The sequence below is a fragment of the Squalius cephalus genome (assembly GCF_949319135.1).
Source record: "Squalius cephalus genome assembly, chromosome: 9".
NCBI classification, from domain to species: Eukaryota; Metazoa; Chordata; class Actinopteri; order Cypriniformes; family Leuciscidae; genus Squalius; species Squalius cephalus.
Genome location: NC_137130.1, coordinates 28,483,191 through 28,505,025, shown reverse-complemented (window position 1 = coordinate 28,505,025; position 21,835 = coordinate 28,483,191). Strand labels below are relative to the sequence as shown.

The 21,835-nt window shown below is 38.7% G+C and overlaps 2 protein-coding genes across 2 annotated transcripts in view; both read right to left on the bottom strand.

Moving 5' to 3' along the window:
- The window catches only part of pou1f1 (POU class 1 homeobox 1), a gene marked incomplete at its 5' end in the record, with an annotated part of 12,918 nt that extends 10,966 nt beyond the window's left edge, over positions 1 to 1,952 (bottom strand). Inside the window, one exon of the mRNA XM_079881701.1 lies at positions 1,826 to 1,952. Coding sequence (XP_079737827.1) covers positions 1,826 to 1,952 — 127 coding nt within the window. The remainder of the gene's footprint in view (positions 1 to 1,825) is intronic.
- Positions 1 to 21,835, bottom strand: part of enox1 (ecto-NOX disulfide-thiol exchanger 1) — a 456,290-nt gene that overhangs the window by 357,615 nt on the left and 76,840 nt on the right. The gene's annotated exons all lie outside the window — the stretch shown is intronic.

The window sequence follows — 21,835 nt, the reverse complement described above, 5'->3', positions numbered from 1 at the left end:
TAGAAAAAAGCTAAGAAAACTATGAAGAAACATAGTTATTTCAACAAAAATACATCAAATGTGAAGTGTCACACAGGGAATTGTGGGAATGACAATTTACGTTTTTTTACTGTAAATTATACAATGAGTTGTTCTTTTTCACTTTCAAAAACTGTAAATTTAACGGTATTTTACAGTAAAATTACCATTAGATCTATCACAGTTATTTACTGTATATAGTACGGAAACTTTCTGTTAACCAATTAACAGTTTTTCACTGTAGCATTTTTACAGTCTTTTACCGTTAAAATTACGATCATTTTTTACAGTGTTGGTGAACGAAAGAGACGAAAGAGAAATTAGTGTTTCTGATATGAAAAGACATTGGTCAATGCATTATACTTTTGATTTGGTGCTATTTTTCCAAGAGTATTTCCCCAGGGTAAAAGAGATGAGATCTCAGGAAAGGTCACTCCCTCAGTGAGAGTCAGACAGATGGTGAGTGATGACTGGAGATAATACCAAATAATATGACAACTTTAGGGTCATATAGACTAGGTCGAAAGGACACTCGCTCATAGTCTAGTCTCTCTCTCTCGTTTCTCACCTTGCTCTTTCATTATGAAAAAAATAAAAATAAAAAATCCTCTATATGGGAAGTATTCCCACTGGACAAATGCTGTCATCTCAGATTTGAGACTGATCTACAAAAGTCCAACTTTATACCCTAAACTTTTTCAAATATTTTTTTTTTCAAAATGAAATGTATAATGTCAAAGAAACTCTATTTCAAATAAATGCTGTTCTTTTGATACTTTCTATCCATCAAAGAATCAACAAAACGTGTCGGTTTCCACAGAAATATCAACACTGATAATTATAAGAGATGTTTCCAATCAGCATGAATGATTTCTGAAGGATCATGTGACACTGAAGACTGGAGTAATGATGCTGAAATTCAGCTTTTCATCACAGGAATAAATGACATTTTAACATATATTACAATTTTAGGTAACACTTTATTTTACAGTGTCCTTGTTACACATGTTATATATAGTTAGTAATAACTATAAATTATGCATAATAACATGCAACTAAACCTAAACCAAACCCCAATCCGTAAGTACATCTAGTTACGTATTATTACTCAGTACTTAAATGTATAACTGTAACATTGACACCTTAAAATAAAGGGTTACACTTTATTTTAAGGTGTCTTTGTTACACTGTAATTATACATTTAAGCACCTTTAAATAGTAAAATTAAGTAATTTTGGTTTGGTTTAGGGCTAGTTGCATGTAATTATGCATAATTTATAGTATTACAATATAACTAAATATATGTAACGTGTAACAATGAAAATAAAGTGTTACCAAATAAAATGTAACCCGATTTTATTTTAAATTGTGATCAATTTGTGTAATATTACTGAATTGTTTTGGCAAACATAAGACTTCTTTAAACAACGTTTAAAAATCTTACAGACCCCAAACTTTAAAACGTTATAGCGTGGGTTTTGTCTCAAATTCATAAGACTCAAAAAATCAAAAAATAAATCAACATTGAAATGTACTACCATGAACTGCATAGGCTCAACAATATGCAAAATTATTAACATGACAGAGCCTAAAAAAGAAATATTATGCTATATATGAATAATAAATGTAAAAAGTGTTTACCAGCCGAACACACGGAACAAACACACTGTATTGCAGTATTGTATACTGTACAGTTAGACACCAACAACAAAAGCCAATACGATTATTTATTAGCTATCCTAACCACGCTCCATTATATAGTCAGTTGCATTGTATTATTAGCATCACGCATTGTTTCTAGATTTACCTGGAGGGCCCATGTTGGCATGGCTGGTGACGGGCAGACAGTCTGCGGCTCCGCTGTGGTGCATGAGCAGCGAATCTCCGCTCAGAGTCGTGAAGGAATCGCTGGTGCTGAAGGCCTGGCAGGTCATGACTCACCTGTGTGACACGAGCGGGGCGTGTGCAGGTATTTATGCTGAGCCCCCTCAGACCCCCTCATCCATGTTAATAAGCTCTTGCTCTATAGGCACAGCTCTGGTAATCAGGACAAAGAGGTGCAATCTGATACTGTCCATTTCCACTGTGTGCGGCTTCCAACAAACACCAGCGGCTGCTTTGACAAACCACGGCTTATGAGACTTAAGAGTAATTAGCCATTCCAGAATGTGTTTACATTTACATTTCAGATGCATAAATATGGAGTTATCATCGAATATAAGACATTTTTAGGGTTTATTATGAGTGCATGAGAATTAAAAATCTATGGTATTACTAGAATTAAACCACAGTATTATAGTTTTTTTATATTTATAAATAATTTTATATGTATATACAGTGTTGGGAAAGTTACTTTTACAAAGTAATGCATTACAATATTGTGTTACTTTTTATAGAAAGCAATGTGTTACAGTCCTTTTGTGTTACTTTTTCTCATTTCTCGCTTTTGGCAAAAGTAAAGGCCCTTTCAAACCAAAAGTGAAATTAATAAGCTTCAGGATGAAGGAAATGCAAATTCATGTACATGAACAGTGTGATTTCTCTTAACATGGAGAAAGGAGACGTGTCATTCAATAAATGGGTAATAACATAAAACATTATTTGAAAAAGTAATCTGATTACGTAACTCACATTAACTGGTTATATGTAACATGGATAAGATTTTAAATTTAAATGATACATATATATACTCTGTTAGGCAAAACACTGGTTTGATATTTCTTTTCTTTATTATTATAAATTATTGAATTGAATTGTTTTGTGTTTCATAATTGTTTTACAGTTTGAATTTTGCTGAAGGCTTATAGCTTAATCTTTACCTGGAGCCACCAATGGCTCCAATTCTTGGAGCCATTGGTGGAATTATAATTATCAGTATTATTATATTTTCTTTATTAGTTTTTTAAAAAAAAAGATACATAAGATACATACATCATTTTTCATCATTTTTAATGACCGAAAAGCTTTCACTAGTTCTTTTTTAAAAGAAACTGTGCTTTGATGGTTGTTTTTGAGCACAAATATTTCATGTAGTTTCTTAATTAATGTGAGGTCATAAAAAATGTATGTAGAGCTAAAACATTTTCAAAGTACTTTTAGATTTATTAAAGCATGTCAAAATGCTGATCACAACTGCTTGAAATTTCATGTCAACATTCAAACACAAATCATATTTCTTAAAAAAAAGAAAGAAAGATGTTTATCTTAAGCTTATCAACTGTGAGTGTGATATATTCATTCTCATGACTGTTGTAATATCCGCAGAAGAAGTTCTCATTTTAGTTTAGTGAAACCTTTGGCTTGATTCCACGCGAGTGTGGATGTTTACTTGACCGGTGTGTAGCCGGCCATCTGGTCACTGGTCAATTAGTTTTTGTTGCATTTGTGCTGGCACATTCATGTGTTTGTTAATATAAGCCTCAAAAGCCCTGGTCTTGAGACGGAGATGTTAGAACTTGCTTTATTTGTGATCATCTAAATCACTGTGAGCAGGTGCCTGACTGCCGGCTCTCCGAGGCTCAGGTACAGCACAATAGTTCAGGCGAGCCTTCGTGGTTTGTGTCTGAATGACAAAGTAATCGCCTGAAGACTTCTCCCTTTGCATACTGAGGAAGACGCAGTGAATATTTCTAACAAGAGTTGTAAATAGTTGTATGGCAGTCTGGAGAAATCATTCTGCAGAAATGTAAATAATTTGGGTCTCAGTCATGGATGTACAAATTTTCACCTCACTATCCCCTCATGCAAAACCCCAGATAATGAGGATTCCTATTAAGATTACTGCATTTATCCCACAGTATTTCACCATACAAAGGTAAATATGACTGCACCATTAGCCATGAGATGCCATGTGTTGGTGATTTTATCTTGGGAAATGTGTGTTCTGATCACTGTCATTTTATAACATGGTGTCAATATAAAAAAACTAAACAAATGTACTATAAATAAGGACATTATTAACCGAAATTAACAGTTATTAACAGTAATATACTACACAAACAGCTCATCCAATCAGAATTTAGAGTCTGTACTATAAATACTTTTTTGAAGCAAGCAATAAAATAAACTATGAAAACTGAGTCATGACAGCTCTCTGAGTGTTTGGCATGGTAATGGATAAGTTTGGTCTGGTGGAATAGATCTGCTGCTGCGTCTGCAGAGTAAGTACAGGACTTGCTACTACTACTGTTGCTACACACAACACGCTGTGAGCAAGACATGCTGCTGCTGTACAATATAGCGTACATGAATTACCCGTAGCAGATCTATACAGGTGGAGCTGGGGAAGGTGGAGGGTTTCTGAAAGCGCGCTGCACTGCTATAGAAAATGCTGACTGAGTAATTGAAGGTTGAGCGGCGAGCTCATTGGCTACTGAAACAGCAGGAACCAATCAGCTGTGCCCTATAGATAACGATGTGATTACAAGCAGATTGAGTTAAAGGTGCTCTAAGCGATTTCACGCATTTTTTAGGCCAAAACATCTCCTCACCATCCGCTAGCTGCCTGTCCCCTGAACACACTGTAAAAAACGCTGTTTCTGTAGACAGCCCAGGCTCCACAAACGGCAAGAAAAACAAACTGGGCTAACCCGCACCACGAAACATAACAAACTGTTCCAGCCAATAACCGACAAGAAGGATTGGGGGTGGGGTTTGGGGGGTTAGTGCGCGGATGAGGAGGAGGGAGGGTCTAGCTAGCCTCCATTTTGTTTGACAATACTTTAAACGTCAACAAGAAGTGACGTCACCCAACATCACTTAGAGCACCTTTGAGGACCATCAACCTGCGCCATCTAACATAACTTTATATAACTATAATAGTTTTTATAATTTTTACTTTTATATTTTCCATTTTTTATTTTGCATTTAGTAGAAGTTTTTGTAATTTTGTTGTGTTTTGTCATTTTTATTAATGTCTTGTTTTTAGGGGTCCCTATTGTAATTGTTATTTTTCTTCATCTTTATTTTTTAATATATCTTTTAGTTTGTGTTAATTATGTCAATTTTATCCATTATAATTTAAGTACTAGTCATTTGTCATTTACAGCTCAGCTCAGGTGATTGGCTGAAAATGTAGTGGGCGGGATGAGACAAAACGCGGAAGCGAACGTGCAAAGAGCCTATTACCAGAATTACCTAAATTTTGCACATTATGCGTAGAAATAGATTTTAACAACAAAATTTTAAATGCTGATATTACATATTATTATTAAAAATAATTGAATATTTATAACAATAAAACCTGAATTGTATGCCGTTATGTTCTGTAATAAGTAATGTGACGGCACCTTCCAATCCTCCAGGCTGTCAAAGGAAGAGACCGATGAAGCTGAGTGCAATACATGTCCCAAGTGAGTTAGTGTCTGCTCTTAAAATAACCCCTTTTGTAGCAACAAGCTTCTGTGGTGGAGGGTATGTAAGACATATAGATGGAGAGAGAGAAAGAGAGAGAGATAGGAAAGGGAAGAGTGGTAAAAACAGGCTCCAAGCACAGGATTAAGGGGACCATGAAGAAAACCCTTTCCCATGAGAATGAACAAAGGACATGTGATTTGAAGAAGTAAGACCGTGTTTATTACGTCTCTCGGGTAAATCCCTGCACGCTGAGTCCTCGTAGGCTGCCAGAGTAACCAAGCACGGACACACAAAGCCCCTAAACTTAATTAGTGCAGGGAGCATGAGCTGAGAACCTGCACCTGTCCTGACCGGGTCCTCGCCCCAGCCTGACATACACACACCTCACGCATTGATCCAGCACTGCAGTGGGAACACCACCATCACACACCTTCTCACAGGTATCACATCCTTCTATCACAAGGCACGCACGGACTGTACACCTTCCTTATTCTGGAAATGTGTGTGTGTATGGAAAACCTTATTGATTAGACTGACTGGTGGGTCACGACTCCAAAATGGGTCACAGGTCTGTTCTGATAAGGTCACGGACAGCAAGAAAAACAATGATAAATGCTGATATATATATGTATACTGTAGTTAGAATAGCAAAAATAGGAATGTAAGCTTTAAAAAGGGATACAAACATATTTTCTATTTGAAACTATTATATTATATTATATTATATTATATTATATTATATTATATTATATTATATTATATTATATTATATTATATTATATTATATTATTATATTATCAGTCAGTAAGATTTTTAAATGTTTTTGAAAATAACCTTTGCTAACCCAGACTGATTTGACTAAACAAAAACAGTAATATTGTGAAATATTATTACAAATTAAAATAGCTGTTTTCTATTTGATTTTAAAATATAATTAATTCCTGTGATCAAAGCTGAATTTTCAGCATCATTTCTACAGTCTTCAGTGTCACATGATCCTTCAGAAATCATTCTGATCTGCTGATTGGCTTCTCAAGAAACATTTCTTATTATTATCAATATTAAAAACAGTTGTGCTACTTATTATTTTTGTGGAAACTGTGATAGATTTTTTTCAGGATTCTTTGATGAATAAAAAGTTCAAAAGAACTGTATTTATTTATGTATGTATATATGTATGTATGTATGTATGTATGTATATATGTATGTATGTATGTATGTATGTATGTATGTATGTATTTATGTATGTATTTATTTATTTGTTTGTTTTTTGTTTATTCATTTATTTTGCATTTATAATGCATCATTGCTGAATAAAAGAATTCATTTGTATATTTGATTTTATACACACACATACACATAAAATCAAACACAAATGAATTATGTTATTCAGCAATGATGCATTATAAATATATATATATATGCATAAAAAGGGTTCTATCTGTGAATAGTTTGCATTTGAACATTTGAAACTTGCTTACTATACATTTTAAATGGAAAATATATCTAGTTCATGAAGCATCTAATTGCTTGTATTTTCCATTTAAAATGTATAGTAAGCCAGTTTCAAATGTTCAAATGCAAACTATTCACAGCTAGAACCATTTTTATGCATTAGGAAACATCTATAAATTCAAATCCAAAGTCAGACAGATCAGGCACGGATCCTCCGGTCAATAGGAAATTAAAGGAGGAATGGGCCGTTGTAAATTACATTGGTGAACAGTCATTACCCTTGCTTTTCACTCTCACAGTGTGTGATGAGAAATGCTAAATTCATAATTCTAAAGTGCTGAAAGAACGTCGTTCTGTTTCTGTTTCACTCTCTAGCCGGAGCTTGTTGCTTGTGTTTGTTTCATGCACATTAAGCATCTGACTTTGGCTGTGATGAATGTCATCTGCAAGTAAACAGGCCACCGCTCTGGAGCAAAGCAAATGGCAGCTCCAGTCCTTAATACCTTAATTCATTATGCAAACATGATCTATTGCCGAACCCTGTGTACTGATGAATATATCAGAGAACCTTATGTTTAAGTCCTGAAACATCTGCCGAGAGGGATCAGTCATTCAGACTTCAATGCATAAACATGCAAAACGGAGGCCATAAAGGTAATTTCATCAGTATATTCAACATCAGCCTTGATTCTGAAAGGTTAAAGCAGGGAGGGTTTGCTTGTGACCACATCAGTCCACATGATTTTATCAGTTATTTAGCCAATGTCATTTCCCCTTGTTTGCTCTACAACCTCATTTAGTTCATTTGAAGATTGTGCATGGTATATAAATGCATTTTCATATTACATATAGCTTGCTCTATAGTAAACAGTTGTTTTAATGCTGTAAAAACGGGTAGGTTTAGTGATTATTTTTTATTTATTTTTTTTATCTTTTTGATCTCACATTTTTGCAGCAATTTTCAGCAATGTGTTTTGCATAATATGATTTGGCATATATAATACAAATGAATAAAAATATAATAAACAATATCTTTGTTTTCACAAAGCTGGGCCTTTTACTACATAGAGAAAACACTCAAGAAATAAAAAAAGCACAAAAGATAAACATGCAGACTCTATGAATTAAGTAGCTCATTTGTTGTTGATTTTTTTACATAACGAAATGGAGAAAAAAAGTACCTACCTTTCAAGTAGAACATGACTTTTTGTCCTCTCTGTATATTCTTCCCGTGGACTAAAAAGCCTCCAAAATCATCCATCGGTACGACAGTCTGCTCTTCTCAACAAATTGAACTGTGTTCAACTAGCCCCAGGCATTGCATTCATCATTTCCCTAAAAACAAATTACTGAAATAAATGCTTGATGTTTAAAAAGTTTTAGCGTAGCCCCACCTGTACTCTCACTCTCACTCAGTCTCACATCTTTCATCAGTGAACATCAGGTTGTGAAGTTTTAAATGTTTTACTTATGCAGCTTCCAAATGCTTCATTCATACCTTCTCCATTTTCATCATGTGTCCAGTCTGTGCAGTTTACAGCGATTGGCTGTAAATATTGATATTTGTGAGTCAATAGTAAGTCCCAATCTCCACCTTAAATGAATAAGAGTTTTCGAAACAATTTCCTGTAAATATTTCACTAGCTAGGGCATTTTCATAATGTGTGCTGAAGAAATACACATTTTATACTTTCATGATAATGAGCGAAATCAGTGCATATGTAATGTGACAAGGATGAAATTCACAGCAAAATCGATTACATGCACATCGTCCACCGACGTAAGATGGAAACATTTAGAAATTGCTGGTAAGTGAGCTGCTGTCTACCAATGAACACTAGTAACCTGTCTGTGTACCAAAACATATTTTTATGATCGTTGGAATATCTTTAGTTTCTCTTTCGAGGACAATAATGACTGTACAATACATTGCAGGTATTTATAATGTGCTTTTAAAAGATAAAATCTGTCATCTAACCTGGCAAATGTCTAGTTAGGGAATGACCTTCAGAAACCGACAGTAGGTAAAAGTGGTTCAGTCACAGTAATAAAGGCTTTTCCAGACAATGTCTACTTGTGAACCTTAAAGTGATACTTCAGCACAGAACAATGCCCTTTCGTGTCCGCCTGAAGATTCAGAGCACTCAACAACAGCCACAGAAAGGGCATGACCTCAAATCACTGACGTGTATGTCTATAGTGTTGATACGCTGTGATTTCCAATCCTGCTTCTGGAGGACCACTGTCCTGCTCTAACCCCAATTAAACATGAACCAGCTAATCAAGTTCTTACTTGGCATACTAGAAACTTCCAGTCAGGTGAGCTGAGGGAAGTTAGAGCTAAACTGTAGGACAGTGACCCTCCAGGACCGAGTTTGGACAACCCCTGATCTAGAGTGACTTATTTTGGTTATTTCGAGTCATTTAAATGAATATACAATCTTTTATCTTTACAATATTTGTGTATGTTCAGACCACAATTTATTGTCTCATTAATCATTTTACTCGTATTACATATTGCTTACCTATGAATTCTTACACTTATTTCAAGAGTTGTAAATATCAGGGGCATCATCCACCTGACTCTCCATGGGAGCTGTAGGCAAGATAAGACACGACCAAAGAAAAGAACACGTTTTAATAGCAGTTCTTCATACCAGTGTGAAACTTGTTTGTCTAGTAGACTTTGTGTAGCTTGTAGGGTTTAAATCCCAAACCACACAGGTTTAAAGAGAGAATTTTCAAGTTGTTACACATTTAAAAAAATTATAAAAATATATTTAAATTAAATAAATAAATAAATATATTACATTAATTACATATTAACTACATTTATTTAATATAAATGTATTAGATATTGTACGTTATGGTGATACTGACTAGATAGATAGATAGATAGATAGATAGATAGATAGATAGATAGATAGATAGATAGATAGATAGATAGATAGATAGACAGACAGATAGACAGATAGATAGATAGATAGATAGATAGATGATAGACAGACAGACAGACAGACAGACAGACAGATAGATAGATAGATAGATAGATAGATAGATAGATAGATAGATAGATAGATAGATAGATAGATATAGATAGATAGATGATAGACAGACAGACAGACAGACAGACAGACAGACAGACAGACAGACAGACAGATAGATAGATAGATAGATAGATAGATAGATAGATAGATAGATAGATAGATAGATAGATAGATAGATAGATAGATAGATAGATAGATCTTGCACTCTACAGCACTGCAGACAAATACTTCTTTTCTACAATAATCATGCAACTTTATCAAATATAATATAATTTATACTTTTTCCGGAAGTTGCATCCAAAGTCCACTTGACTCAAATATGTGGTAGGCATGAGTCATCATGAGGTTATCTGAATGGGCTTGACACTCAGTAAATATTGACAGTTCCCCTTAGGGCTCAGTCAGAAGCTGTCATAATGTTACGGGTCTGACACATCCTCATCTCATATTCAGAGTGCAACACTCTCATTTATCCAGCATCTGTGTTTCCAGCCCAGATAATAATTAGCTTCACTTTTCCTTTTAGTTGACAAGCGCTAATCAGCAAAGGCAAGAGGTTAAAGATTAGAAAGCAAGGGACTTTTTTTGTTGTTGCTCAAATTAAAATAATGCACAAATAAAGTAAAAAAAAAAAAAAAATGCTTATAATCATTCAGACTTTCAATGTTTTTGCACAGTAAAAATTGTAACCGGATGGCATTTCCATCACCATTTATGAATAGTATTGTCTGATCAGTGGCTTTGATGCAGCCTTTGCAGATAAAAGTGCCACAGCTAATGATAGGCTTCTGCTGGTCCTTTAATATGAGTCTGGAGGCTGAGATCAAACAGTTTCTGATCAAAGTGGCTTGCCGCTATCTTACCGGACAGAGATTCAAGATTAACTATAGCAGGCTCATGGCAGTTCCCAGTAAGCTTTTGAATTCTGGGCCAGTTTATTGATATAACACCATACAGAGTGTTATCAAAGTAAAATGTGAAGTGTCCTTACAAGGGCCGTAATTGTCCGCATAAGAGCTGATGACATTCTGGCTGTTTAAGCTTTGTTGGGACTCGCACCTCATCTCCATTCAAAGCAGATACACTGGGGTTTACTTAATACGAGTGTCTGGAAAGTCACTTTAAATTAGAGTTTCGGTGTAGGGCGTAAGCAAAGGAAATGGCAGACACATTATGGTAATAGATCCACAAGAGCCCAAGCGGCAGCTCCATTTGAAAGACAGTTTCCACCACGTGGTTTCAAAAGACCTCTTAAGAAAGATCTAGCAACATGTGCAACTGGTGTATTGTGCTATATTAAACAGCCTTTGAAGAATAAAACTTGGTGTGAACAGAATAATTAAAGTGGGGAAAAACTTAGAGGACTTCTCAGCTGCCTCAAGGACCTTTGTATTATTCACTAATTCACTAATTCAGTAGTAGAGACTAGAGTTGGCGGATTTTTGTTGGAAAAAAAGTTAAAAATTCAGTTATTTTTAGTCTTATTGGAGGAAGAAAATGTCTGTCAATCAGAAAAACACTGGTCAAGCTCTGGCTTCAAGCTGACTAATACAAAAAAAAATTCACTGTTTGGATTTAAATAGGCAAATGCTTCAGAGTCTATGATTGGATCATTATTGTGGTGATTATTATGTTTCTAGCATGTTATATTTTCTTCTAACCCTAATTGATGGAGTGTATAGCTTTTCAACAACCATGTAGGAAGACACATCATGGCCATATTCAATGAAAAGGAGGATTGATAGAGAGATGTAGGTGGCTGGCTTGAAAACCAGTGGAGGTGTCGGTAAGAACAATCCAGTCCAGTCACTTCAATTACACAGCATCTTTCTTTATTAAATGTATGTGTGTGAGCGTGTGGTTTCTACAAGAACAGAAATACAATGTTTTAGTTCACAATAAACATAACATGAAATCCACAGGAAATAAAGGAATTTAAACAATACATGAAGTCATCTACTCATATAATCTCAAATACATATGTAAATAGCTAAAGAACATGCCCAAGCAAGAAATACAGCAAAATAAACACATTTAGGATAAACTTAATACAGAATAATAATTAAGTGTCAAAAAAGCACTTACATGGTCAAATACACACACGCAGGGAAAAACAAAGGAAGAACTCAGTCCTCTGCACAGTGCATCCATGTGCACCAGAATGAAGGTGCTGTGAGCACAGGTGCAATTTATAAGGCCTGATAGTGTCCTAATTGGCTTGAGATTAGGTGGGTGGAGCTAAAACTTAATAGGAAAATTCACAAGCTAAGTGGGGTGTGGCACATGCTTGGCACCTTAACGCTTAGGGACACACAACTTCTCAACAGCCGCCCCCAAATTTGTATAGCAAATTTGATCAATCAGGGGAGATCAGGCAGGGCAGGAAGAGGAATGAGGCGGGCAATGGGCCTTGTATATGTCCTGTCCTTGACTTGGACATCAGCAACCCTACAACGGCCATCCTTGCTGGAATGAAGGGAGATGACCTTACCCACTGACCATTGGGATCTGGGAAGTTGAGGATCTAGTATTAGAACAACAGTGTTAGGTTGTAGGTTAGGATGATCTGTACGCCACTTATGTCTGGACTGGAGAGAGGGAAGATAATTTCGAAGGAAATGGGCCCAAAAATGATCAGAAAGGATCTGGCTGTGACGCCATTGACGGCGACTGTGCAGCTCAGAGTCTGGATATGTAACCAGAGGAAGGGAAGCATCATGCCGCCCCATCAGCAGCAAGTTAGGGGTCACCGGGTCAGGGTCAGCAATGTCAGAAGACACATAGCCTATGGGTTTGGAATTTAAGATGCCTTCAATTTCAATCATTACTGTGCGTAATACCTCCTCACTGACAATTTGAGCACCGAGGGTAGTCTCCAGAGCGATTTTGATGGAGCGTATTTCACGCTCCCAGGTTCCACCAAAGTGAGGTGCGTATGGAGGATTGAATTTGAAGGAAATCCTCTGCTTAGCTAGAGCTTCCTGAAGGTCAGGGGTCAGGGATTGATAGGCATCAAGTAACTCTCTCTTACCGCCAATGAAGTTGGTACCTCTGTCAGAGAGTAGTTCAAATGGTTTACCTCTGCGAGCAATAAAGCGCCTGAGCGCCATCAGGAAGGAATCTGTATTTATGTGACTGAGTAGATCAAGATGCACGCACCTAGTCGTCAGACATTTGAAAATTATTCCCCACCTTTTCTCAGTTCGTCTGCCAATCTTTACTGTATAGGGCCCAAAACAATCCATCCCAGTGGAATAGAATGGAGGTGTGTTCAGGCGAAGGCGAGCGGGAGGGAGATCCGCCATTTGGGGAATAACAGGATGTGCTCGGAACTGTTGGCATTTCGGGCACCTATGCTGATATTTTTTAACTGCCTCACGACCCCTCAGGATCCAGTACCGCCTCCTTAACTCAGCGAATAGCCTCTCTCGCCCAGGATGTTGTAAGTGGTCATCACAATCCTTAATTATAAGCGTTGTGATTGGATGGGCAGGGTCCAGGACTACTGGATGAATGGCATCAGGGGGTAGATCACTACTTCGCCGTAACCTTCCGCCAACTCGAATAAGCCCTGATGCTGGGTCTAGCTCTGGGGCAAGGGAGAGTAAACGGCTTGAAGGAAGAAGGGGCTTTTGGGTTTGAAGGCAGGCTAAATCATCCCTGAAGGAATCCACCTGGGCTTGTCTTAGGATGGCTGTCTCTGAATCACGATAGTTTTCTGCTGATGGAGGCTTTGCCGCTCCATGAAGAGATGCGGCCATGCAGTCAAGGAGATCTTGGAGGGTGGCAAATTGACTGGGGTCAGGGATGGAGGGGTATGGACTGAGAGATACAGCACCACAAAAACTGGGCTTACGGCACTCTTCAGCATCATCAGATTGATCTATAACAGGGCTAGTGGGCCACAGTTCAGGGGATTGGAACATGAAGGCAGGTCCTTGGTTCCACCTGCAGGGCCTACTAAGTTCAGCAAGTAGCTTTCCTCTAGTTAGGTCGTCCGCTGGGTTATTCTTAGAATCCACATAACACCACTCCTGGCCTTTAGTGAGCTCCTGAATCTCAGCTACCCTGGTTCCAACGAAAACTTTGTAACGGCAAGAGTCAGAGGTGAGCCAATGGAGTACAGTGGTAGAGTCAGTCCACAGAATAGTCTTTCTGATACGGAGGGTGAGCTCTGTTTGGAGGAGACTGAATAGCTGAGCTCCTATGAGGGCAGCACATAATTCAAGTCGTGGAATGGAAAGTTGTTTTTTGGGAGCAACGCGGGACCTCGCCATGAGAAAGGACACATTCCCTTGCTGCTGACAATCTTCTGTGCGCATGTAGGCAACCGCACCATAGGACTTCTCTGATGCATCACAGAAGATGTGGAGGTCTTGAGTGGTTAAGGAGGTGTCTACTGAATGAGGTGTGAGGCAGCGAGGCAAAGTGATGGTGGAGAGGTTAGGAAGTTCATTCTCCCATGAAAGCCAGGCTTTTAAGAGATCATGAGGGAGATTAGGGTCATCCCATTCTCGTGCCTTTCCCCATAAGTGCTGGACGATGATTTTGGCTCTTGTGGTGTAAGGGAGGATATAGCCAAGAGGATCATACTGGCTAGCAAGGACTCTGTAAATATGACGCATAGTTGGAGTAGTAGATTCAATGGTTCTGTGCCTGTATCTGAGAGTATCTGTATGGCAGTTCCAGAGGAGGCCTAGAGTAGACTCTAAGGGATCAAGAGAAGGATGGTGTGATAACCAGAGCTCTGTTTGTTCTGACCTGGCTTCAGGAGGGAGGTGACAGATGACCTGAGGATCATTACTGGCCCATTGTCTGATTTCGAAGCCACCAGAGGAGAGGGTAGTGCGTAGGCTATTAAGGAGATCTTTGGCTTCCTCTGGAGTGGGGAAACTCTGTAAACACTTATCTACGTAGAAATTACTGTGTATGGAATTGTGAATGCACTCATCTGCCTGAGCATCTTTGATGATCCTCTGGAGGATGTAAATGGCACAGCAAGGGCTTGAGGTTGTGCCAAAGGGGAGGACTTGCCATTCATACACAGTTGGGGGAACTTTACAGTCCAGGTCACGCCAGAGGAATCGCAGGAGAGGTTTATCCTGGGGTAATAGGCGCACCTGGTGAAACATTGATTTAATGTCTCCATTGATTGCAATCTTGTGCTGCCTAAAACGGAGCAAAACTCCAAGGAGGGAAGGCCCGAGGATTGGTCCAGGAAGTAACTGCGAGTTCAAACACTGATTTCGGAAGGAGAAGGAGCAATCAAACACAATGCGATCTTTACCATTGTGATGCACATTGTGGTGGGGTATGAACCAGGACTCAGGAGTATCTTCTATTTCAGAGGATGACAACTTTTTGACATACCCAGCATTAACTAATTTCTGGATCTCACCAGTATAGTTCTCTGCCTGTTGTGGATTTTGAAGGAGTCGCCTTTCACAGCTGCGGAGACGGGACATTACTGCCTCCTTAGGGGCTTTCAGAGGGGGCCAGGGGTCTACATGGAGGAGGGGTGCTGCATATCGTAGAACGCCGTCAACAGGTGTCCTGATAGTTTGGGTCTCAAGCTGGTGCATTGCCTCTTGATCCTGTTTGGACCGAACCACTGCTTTCATGCTTCTCTGTGGTAACGCATCAATCTGCCATAGTTTCTGAACATTATGGTGGATGTCATCAGGTGGGCATTTAAAGGAGATATAATGAGAACAAGTAGAAGATAAGCTAGAAAGATCTCTTGCAGGACCCTGCAGTGTCCAGCCGAGCCGGGTCTTGATTGCTACAGGGGATCCAGGAGGGCCTAATTTGACAGGTTGTGTTGGGATGATAAGGTGTGTATGATCAGCTCCTATAAGGAGAAGTGGCCTTACTCTATTAAGCTGTTTGAGAGGGAACTGACGGAGATGTGAGTAGCGCCGCTGGAGGAATTTCACCGGGTGAGAATGTTCTGACAAGGATAGTTGTTCAGCAGTGAAGGCTTGACTGATGACATAGGACTTATTAGGATGCACTTTAGGAATAAGGGTGAAGGATACAGAAGCTCCATTAAGAGTCTGAACATCCTGTCTCACGGTTCTCAGCTGTAGACTCTCAGATTTACCTTTTAGCTGAAGTGTTTGGGCAGCAGGGTGAAGGAGGATTGTTCTTTCGGACCCATCATCCAGTATGGCATAAGTGTCTAAGGATCTGTCTCCATTGCGCAGGGTCACTTTTACTACCTTCAGTAGTACTTTATTGCAGTCACTAGGGTGGTCAAGATATAGATTTTGCACTTGCCTCTGATTAACGTTGCATAGGATGTGTAGGTGTTTCCCATTACACTGGCTGCAGCGTCCTTTCAGGTTACATTGGGTTGTAAAGTGATCTCGTAAACATCGCCAACAACGTCTCTGTTCCTTGATCCAATTAGTTATCTGGTCTTTGGTGAGCTGGAGGAAATCACCACACTTACTGACATGATGTTCAGTAGAATTGCAGTAAGCGCACACTGGATAGGATTCCGCCATGTTGTTAGGAGGCTGAATTACTTTCGGTGAGGGAACTTGGGCTTTGGAGGAGGTCATATGAGAGGAGGTTTTAATACCATGGAGTATGGTTGTACCTCTTAATGGGTGAGGAGGTGGAGGAGGCCTCTGCCGGATAGGCTGAAATGTCCTTTCTCTCCTAGGCTGGCAGCGGGCTTCTTGTTGTAGCCAGTTGGAAAAATCTAGGAGGTTATAGGAAAGGGAACCTGGTCTACTCAAGCATATCCATCTCTTAAACTGGCAGAACTGCTCATGGGGAAGTTTCTCTAGAAGTCGCTCAACATGTGAGCCACAGGTAAGCTCAGAGAGACCCTCAGGGCCCATGGACTGAAGGAGGCCTACTAATGCTTGCACTCGAAGAGAAAATTGGTCCAAGCCTCTACCATCACCTGTACGAATAACAGGCATCTCCATGATGGACCGGAGCTCCTTCAAAGCAAGCTGTCTAGGTTGACCGTAACGCTCATCTAGGGCTCGTATAGCTCGAGTATAAGGATCTGGAGCATAAACATAAGCCAAAGCAAGTCTCCTCGCCTGGTCTACCTTTAGATGATCCAATAGGATGTGGTATTTATATTGCTCTGATTCTCTTGGATCTAACAAGTTGGATAGGGCCATCTTTAACATCATGTATTGACATTCATCCTCCCTCGTGAGATCAGGGAAAGAAGGACCTTCTACCCTCCTATGGTTTAACTGCAGGGGGCCAATAGGAGGAACTAGCTGGTTTAGAGGGGCAGCTGACGTTAGGTGGTGGGGCTGCACATTGAGAGGCTGGTATGCCGGCTGGACAGAATAGGACAAAACACCAGGCAAAGGTTGGTTTGGCAGTGTATAGGCTGGGAGCATGGGGTTATATGAGGCTGGTGCTTGATATGTGACAGGAAACTGACCACAGCCAGGAGGATTCGTGCTCTGCAACGACTGTGGCATAGGTTGAGTAAGAGGGGCACGACTTACAGGAGGCAGAGGAGATGGAAGCTGTGGCTGAAGTAGGAGAGGAGGGTGCCTATGGTCCTCTGTATGGGCTTGTGGAGATGCTGCTGATTGAAGGTTAAGATTATCAGGGCAAGGGGATGGCAAGCGAGACCGTGAGGAATGGGTGCTGCTCCTAAGCATGCACTGCTGGATTAGTCTACCCTGATTTCTTAATTCTTCTACCAATTGCTGTAGGAGTGCAGTCTGAGTATCAGGAATGGGAGCTATTGGAGAGGTATGTTGGTGTTCAACTTCAGGGGTTTGCACTCTCTCAGATAGGACAGGTGAATAAGGGTGTGGAATATACTCCTGAATATCTCCCTCCGTGGGCAATTCCAACTCCTCTGGCTTTTCCTCAGACTCATCTTCTTTCCAGGGTTGATAATGAGGACCAGTACCAGGAATATCTGCAGGATGGAGCAGTTGTTGTTCTGGTGCTTCTGCTGTAGGTTGCGACCGCTGAGGATATTGTAGGATGAAATCATCATAACGTGCGGGGAGCTGAGCTTGGCGACGTGGGCGCTCATGCTGAGACAATGAGGGCAGGGAGTGACTAGACATATCCACTGATCATCAATGAGCTCCGGCTCGAAGGACCATGAAAAGGAGGATTGATAGAGAGATGTAGGTGGCTGGCTTGAAAACCAGTGGAGGTGTCGGTAAGAACAATCCAGTCCAGTCACTTCAATTACACAGCATCTTTCTTTATTAAATGTATGTGTGTGAGCGTGTGGTTTCTACAAGAACAGAAATACAATGTTTTAGTTCACAATAAACATAACATGAAATCCACAGGAAATAAAGGAATTTAAACAATACATGAAGTCATCTACTCATATAATCTCAAATACATATGTAAATAACTAAAGAACATGCCCAAGCAAGAAATACAGCAAAATAAACACATTTAGGATAAACTTAATACAGAATAATAATTAAGTGTCAAAAAAGCACTTACATGGTCAAATACACACACGCAGGGAAAAACAAAGGAAGAACTCAGTCCTCTGCACAGTGCATCCATGTGCACCAGAATGAAGGTGCTGTGAGCACAGGTGCAATTTATAAGGCCTGATAGTGTCCTAATTGGCTTGAGATTAGGTGGGTGGAGCTAAAACTTAATAGGAAAATTCACAAGCTAAGTGGGGTGTGGCACATGCTTGGCACCTTAACGCTTAGGGACACACAACTTCTCAACATTCAAGGATGACAATGTCAAGATTTATCAGGCTCAAACTGTGAGTAGAATTATGAGTTGACAAGATCACAACATTCATTTCCACCAAGGGGTGCATCCATTTTTGGTGACAACACAAGAGTCCAGCACTCTGATTCAAGTCTCCTCCAGCACATCCCAAAGACTTTCAATGAATTTAAGGTCTGGACTCAGAGGTGCCAATTCATGTGTGAAAATGTTTCTTCATGCTCCCTCCCAACCATTCTTTCACAATTTATGCCTGATGAATCTTGACATTGTCATCCTGGAATATGGCCATGATGTTGGTTGTTGAAAAGCTATACACTCCATCAATTAGGGTTAGAAGAACTGGTAATACTTAAAGGAATTGGTAATACTTAATGCATCACCATGATCTTCACTTATTAGTAATTCCTTGAGTAGGACATAGTAACACTTGAGTCGTTACTATCCAAAACCTCACAAAAAACTCAAATGCTTACAAAGACTTCAGTCTTTAGAAAGTAATAGTGATTTTCACATTAGAATATACTGTTCCAAATAATGAGTAATTCATTCTGAAGGATTTGGAAATACTTCAGTTATTACTAACCGGGTTAGAATTAATTATGCATTATTCACATTTATTATGAACCTGTAGTAGTTCTTAGTAGTCCTCTGTGAGGTATGGAAAAAAATAGTAGTTAAAGTAACCTAGTCAATAACCAAAATGACATATATAAACGTTTTTCCTTGAATTATTTTGTCATGCCTTAAAATAGCTTGAATGTAATTATACACCCTTGCCTCATTTAGTATGCAAATTAGCTCCGCCTCCACTCACTCACACCAGCTCAGAGATCCACTCGTTGATGATCACACATTGACGTGATTGGTTACTAATTTGTGACGTCAGAAACACCAGCGATTTCAAACCGCGTTTTTGAGACTGTCTTTGGTCCAGTTTTAAGGAGAAAACACTCAGCAATGGTGTCGACTTATGAATTTGCACATGGTTTGTCTTAAAGCGAATTAAAAACACCACATAGACATATAAACAACATTAAACTTGATTTTCACCACAGATGGACTTGATTAGCTAATAGTGAACTACCACATTCAAATGAGCACGGTTACTAATTTATTAATCAGAGTTTCTTGTTAGTTAATAGTAGTTACAGTAACACTTTACAATAAGGTTGATTAGTTAACATTAGTTAATGTATTATCGAAGATGAACTAACAATGAGCAATACATTTGTCACAGTATTTATTAATCTTTGTTAATTTTAGTTAATGTTTGTTCATGTTAGTTCACAGTGCATTAACTAATGTTAACAAATACAACCTTTGATTTTAATAACGTATTAGTAAATGTTGAAATTAATATTAACTAAGATTAATAAATGCTGAAGAAGTTTTGTTCATTCTTAGTTCATGTTAACTAATGAACCTTACTGTAAAGTGTTACCGTATTTCTATGTTAATATTGCGTTACTCTGTGGTTCTGTGTAGGCATTCATTACTGATGGAACTGTTAGTGTTAGTATTGTTTCAGGGACATAAAATCCACCAAACTGTAGGAATGATCCAGCAAATTCAAAAGAGAATTGGGTCCGGTCATGATACTGTACACCTAATGTAGACGTTTGAGAATAAAACACTGTCGCTACAATGGTCTGCCTTGACTTCAGCTATGCAGTCAATACTAATGTCATTCTCTCAGTATTGATACGCCAGTAACCTAGCTCTGTGATGTCTCACAAGACTAATGGCAGAAGCTAAAGAGGAAAGTCTTTTGGTGACAGGCTGTTAGCGGAAGACAAAAGACTGATACAGACACTCAGGCAGCCAGATCATTTCATGGCTCCTTAACCACCAGGACAAACATCCGATGACTTCATATAAGGCTCTGTGAAATGAAGGACGGACTGTAAAAGAGACAAAAGATGCAGGCAGAATGGGAAAGGGAAAGATAGGGTACAGGGAACAGATTGATGGAGAACAGAGAGATGAGGAGAGTTTTCTGGCTGTAATGAACAAAAAATCAGCAGCTGCCTGGAAACCCGTGGTCATACTTCTTTTCGGTCCATCTGTTTCTCGTCTGCTCGTCTCTGTTTAAAACTTATGCGTTGTGCTGTTTCACGGAGCCCACACGGCGTATTCAAAGTGTTACACGTCCAACAAATTATTCAGTGTTCTCGACTGAGTTTTTCCTCAAAAGATTTTACATATTTCCTTTGATCCATAGCCATCTGAACACATCATTTTCATAAACAGTTGTGTAAATGTTTTGGGTTACACAGTTTTTTTTTTTTTCACATGCTGGTGATGATACCAACTAAAATCTTTTTAAACATTAATATAAATGCCTTTATTGTCACTTTAAATCAATTTAATGTGTCTTTGCCTAATAAAAGTATTAATTTCTTTAATATTTACTGGAAAAAATATCTTACGCTACGTCCAAAATTGAATATTTCCCTACAATATGCGAAAAACAGTCCGCCAAAAGAGTAGTATGTCAAAAGATGACCTACTACTTCCAATGAGATTCTGAAATGCGCATTCGATGGACACTTTACTATCCCATGAGGCCACGGGAGAGGATTTATGAATGGCGGTGGAGCGACGCAAATTATGCTGGTAGGTCACATGATAATAACAACATGGCGGATGTAGTAAACGAAATTTATTCATAGGCTACTAGTGATGGCAATTTCAAAACACTGCTTCATGAAGCTTCGAAACCTTTACAAATCTTTTGTCCCGAATCAATGGTTTGGAGCGTGTATCAAACTGCCAAAGTCACGTGATTTCAGTAAACGAGGCTTCATTACGTCATAACTGTTTCGAAACACTTCGAAATTTCAATGGTTCACCGCTGGGGGCGATGATCTCTGTCAACCCATAAATCAATGAACAAATGTCTGTGGGTTTTACCTGAACTCTGATCAGTTTTGTACATTTGTGTAGTATTAATTAATTGAAATGAATAATGGTAGTTAATGGTCTCTTATTGGCCTGCTAGCTGAGCCATTCATAAAACAAACCCTGACAATTGATAAAGGAACATATAGACACTTTATTAGATGACTTTATCACAACCTTATTAGATGATTAGATAATTGCATTTGAAAGATTTTACTTTAAAGCTACACTGTGTAATTTTTTAAGTTGATTCTTAGCAAAAAACACTTTGTTCTTTCAAAGTGATATGTGCTCATTAATGTGTAATTACTTCTACCAACTAATCATGTATTCTCGTAAGCGTAGAA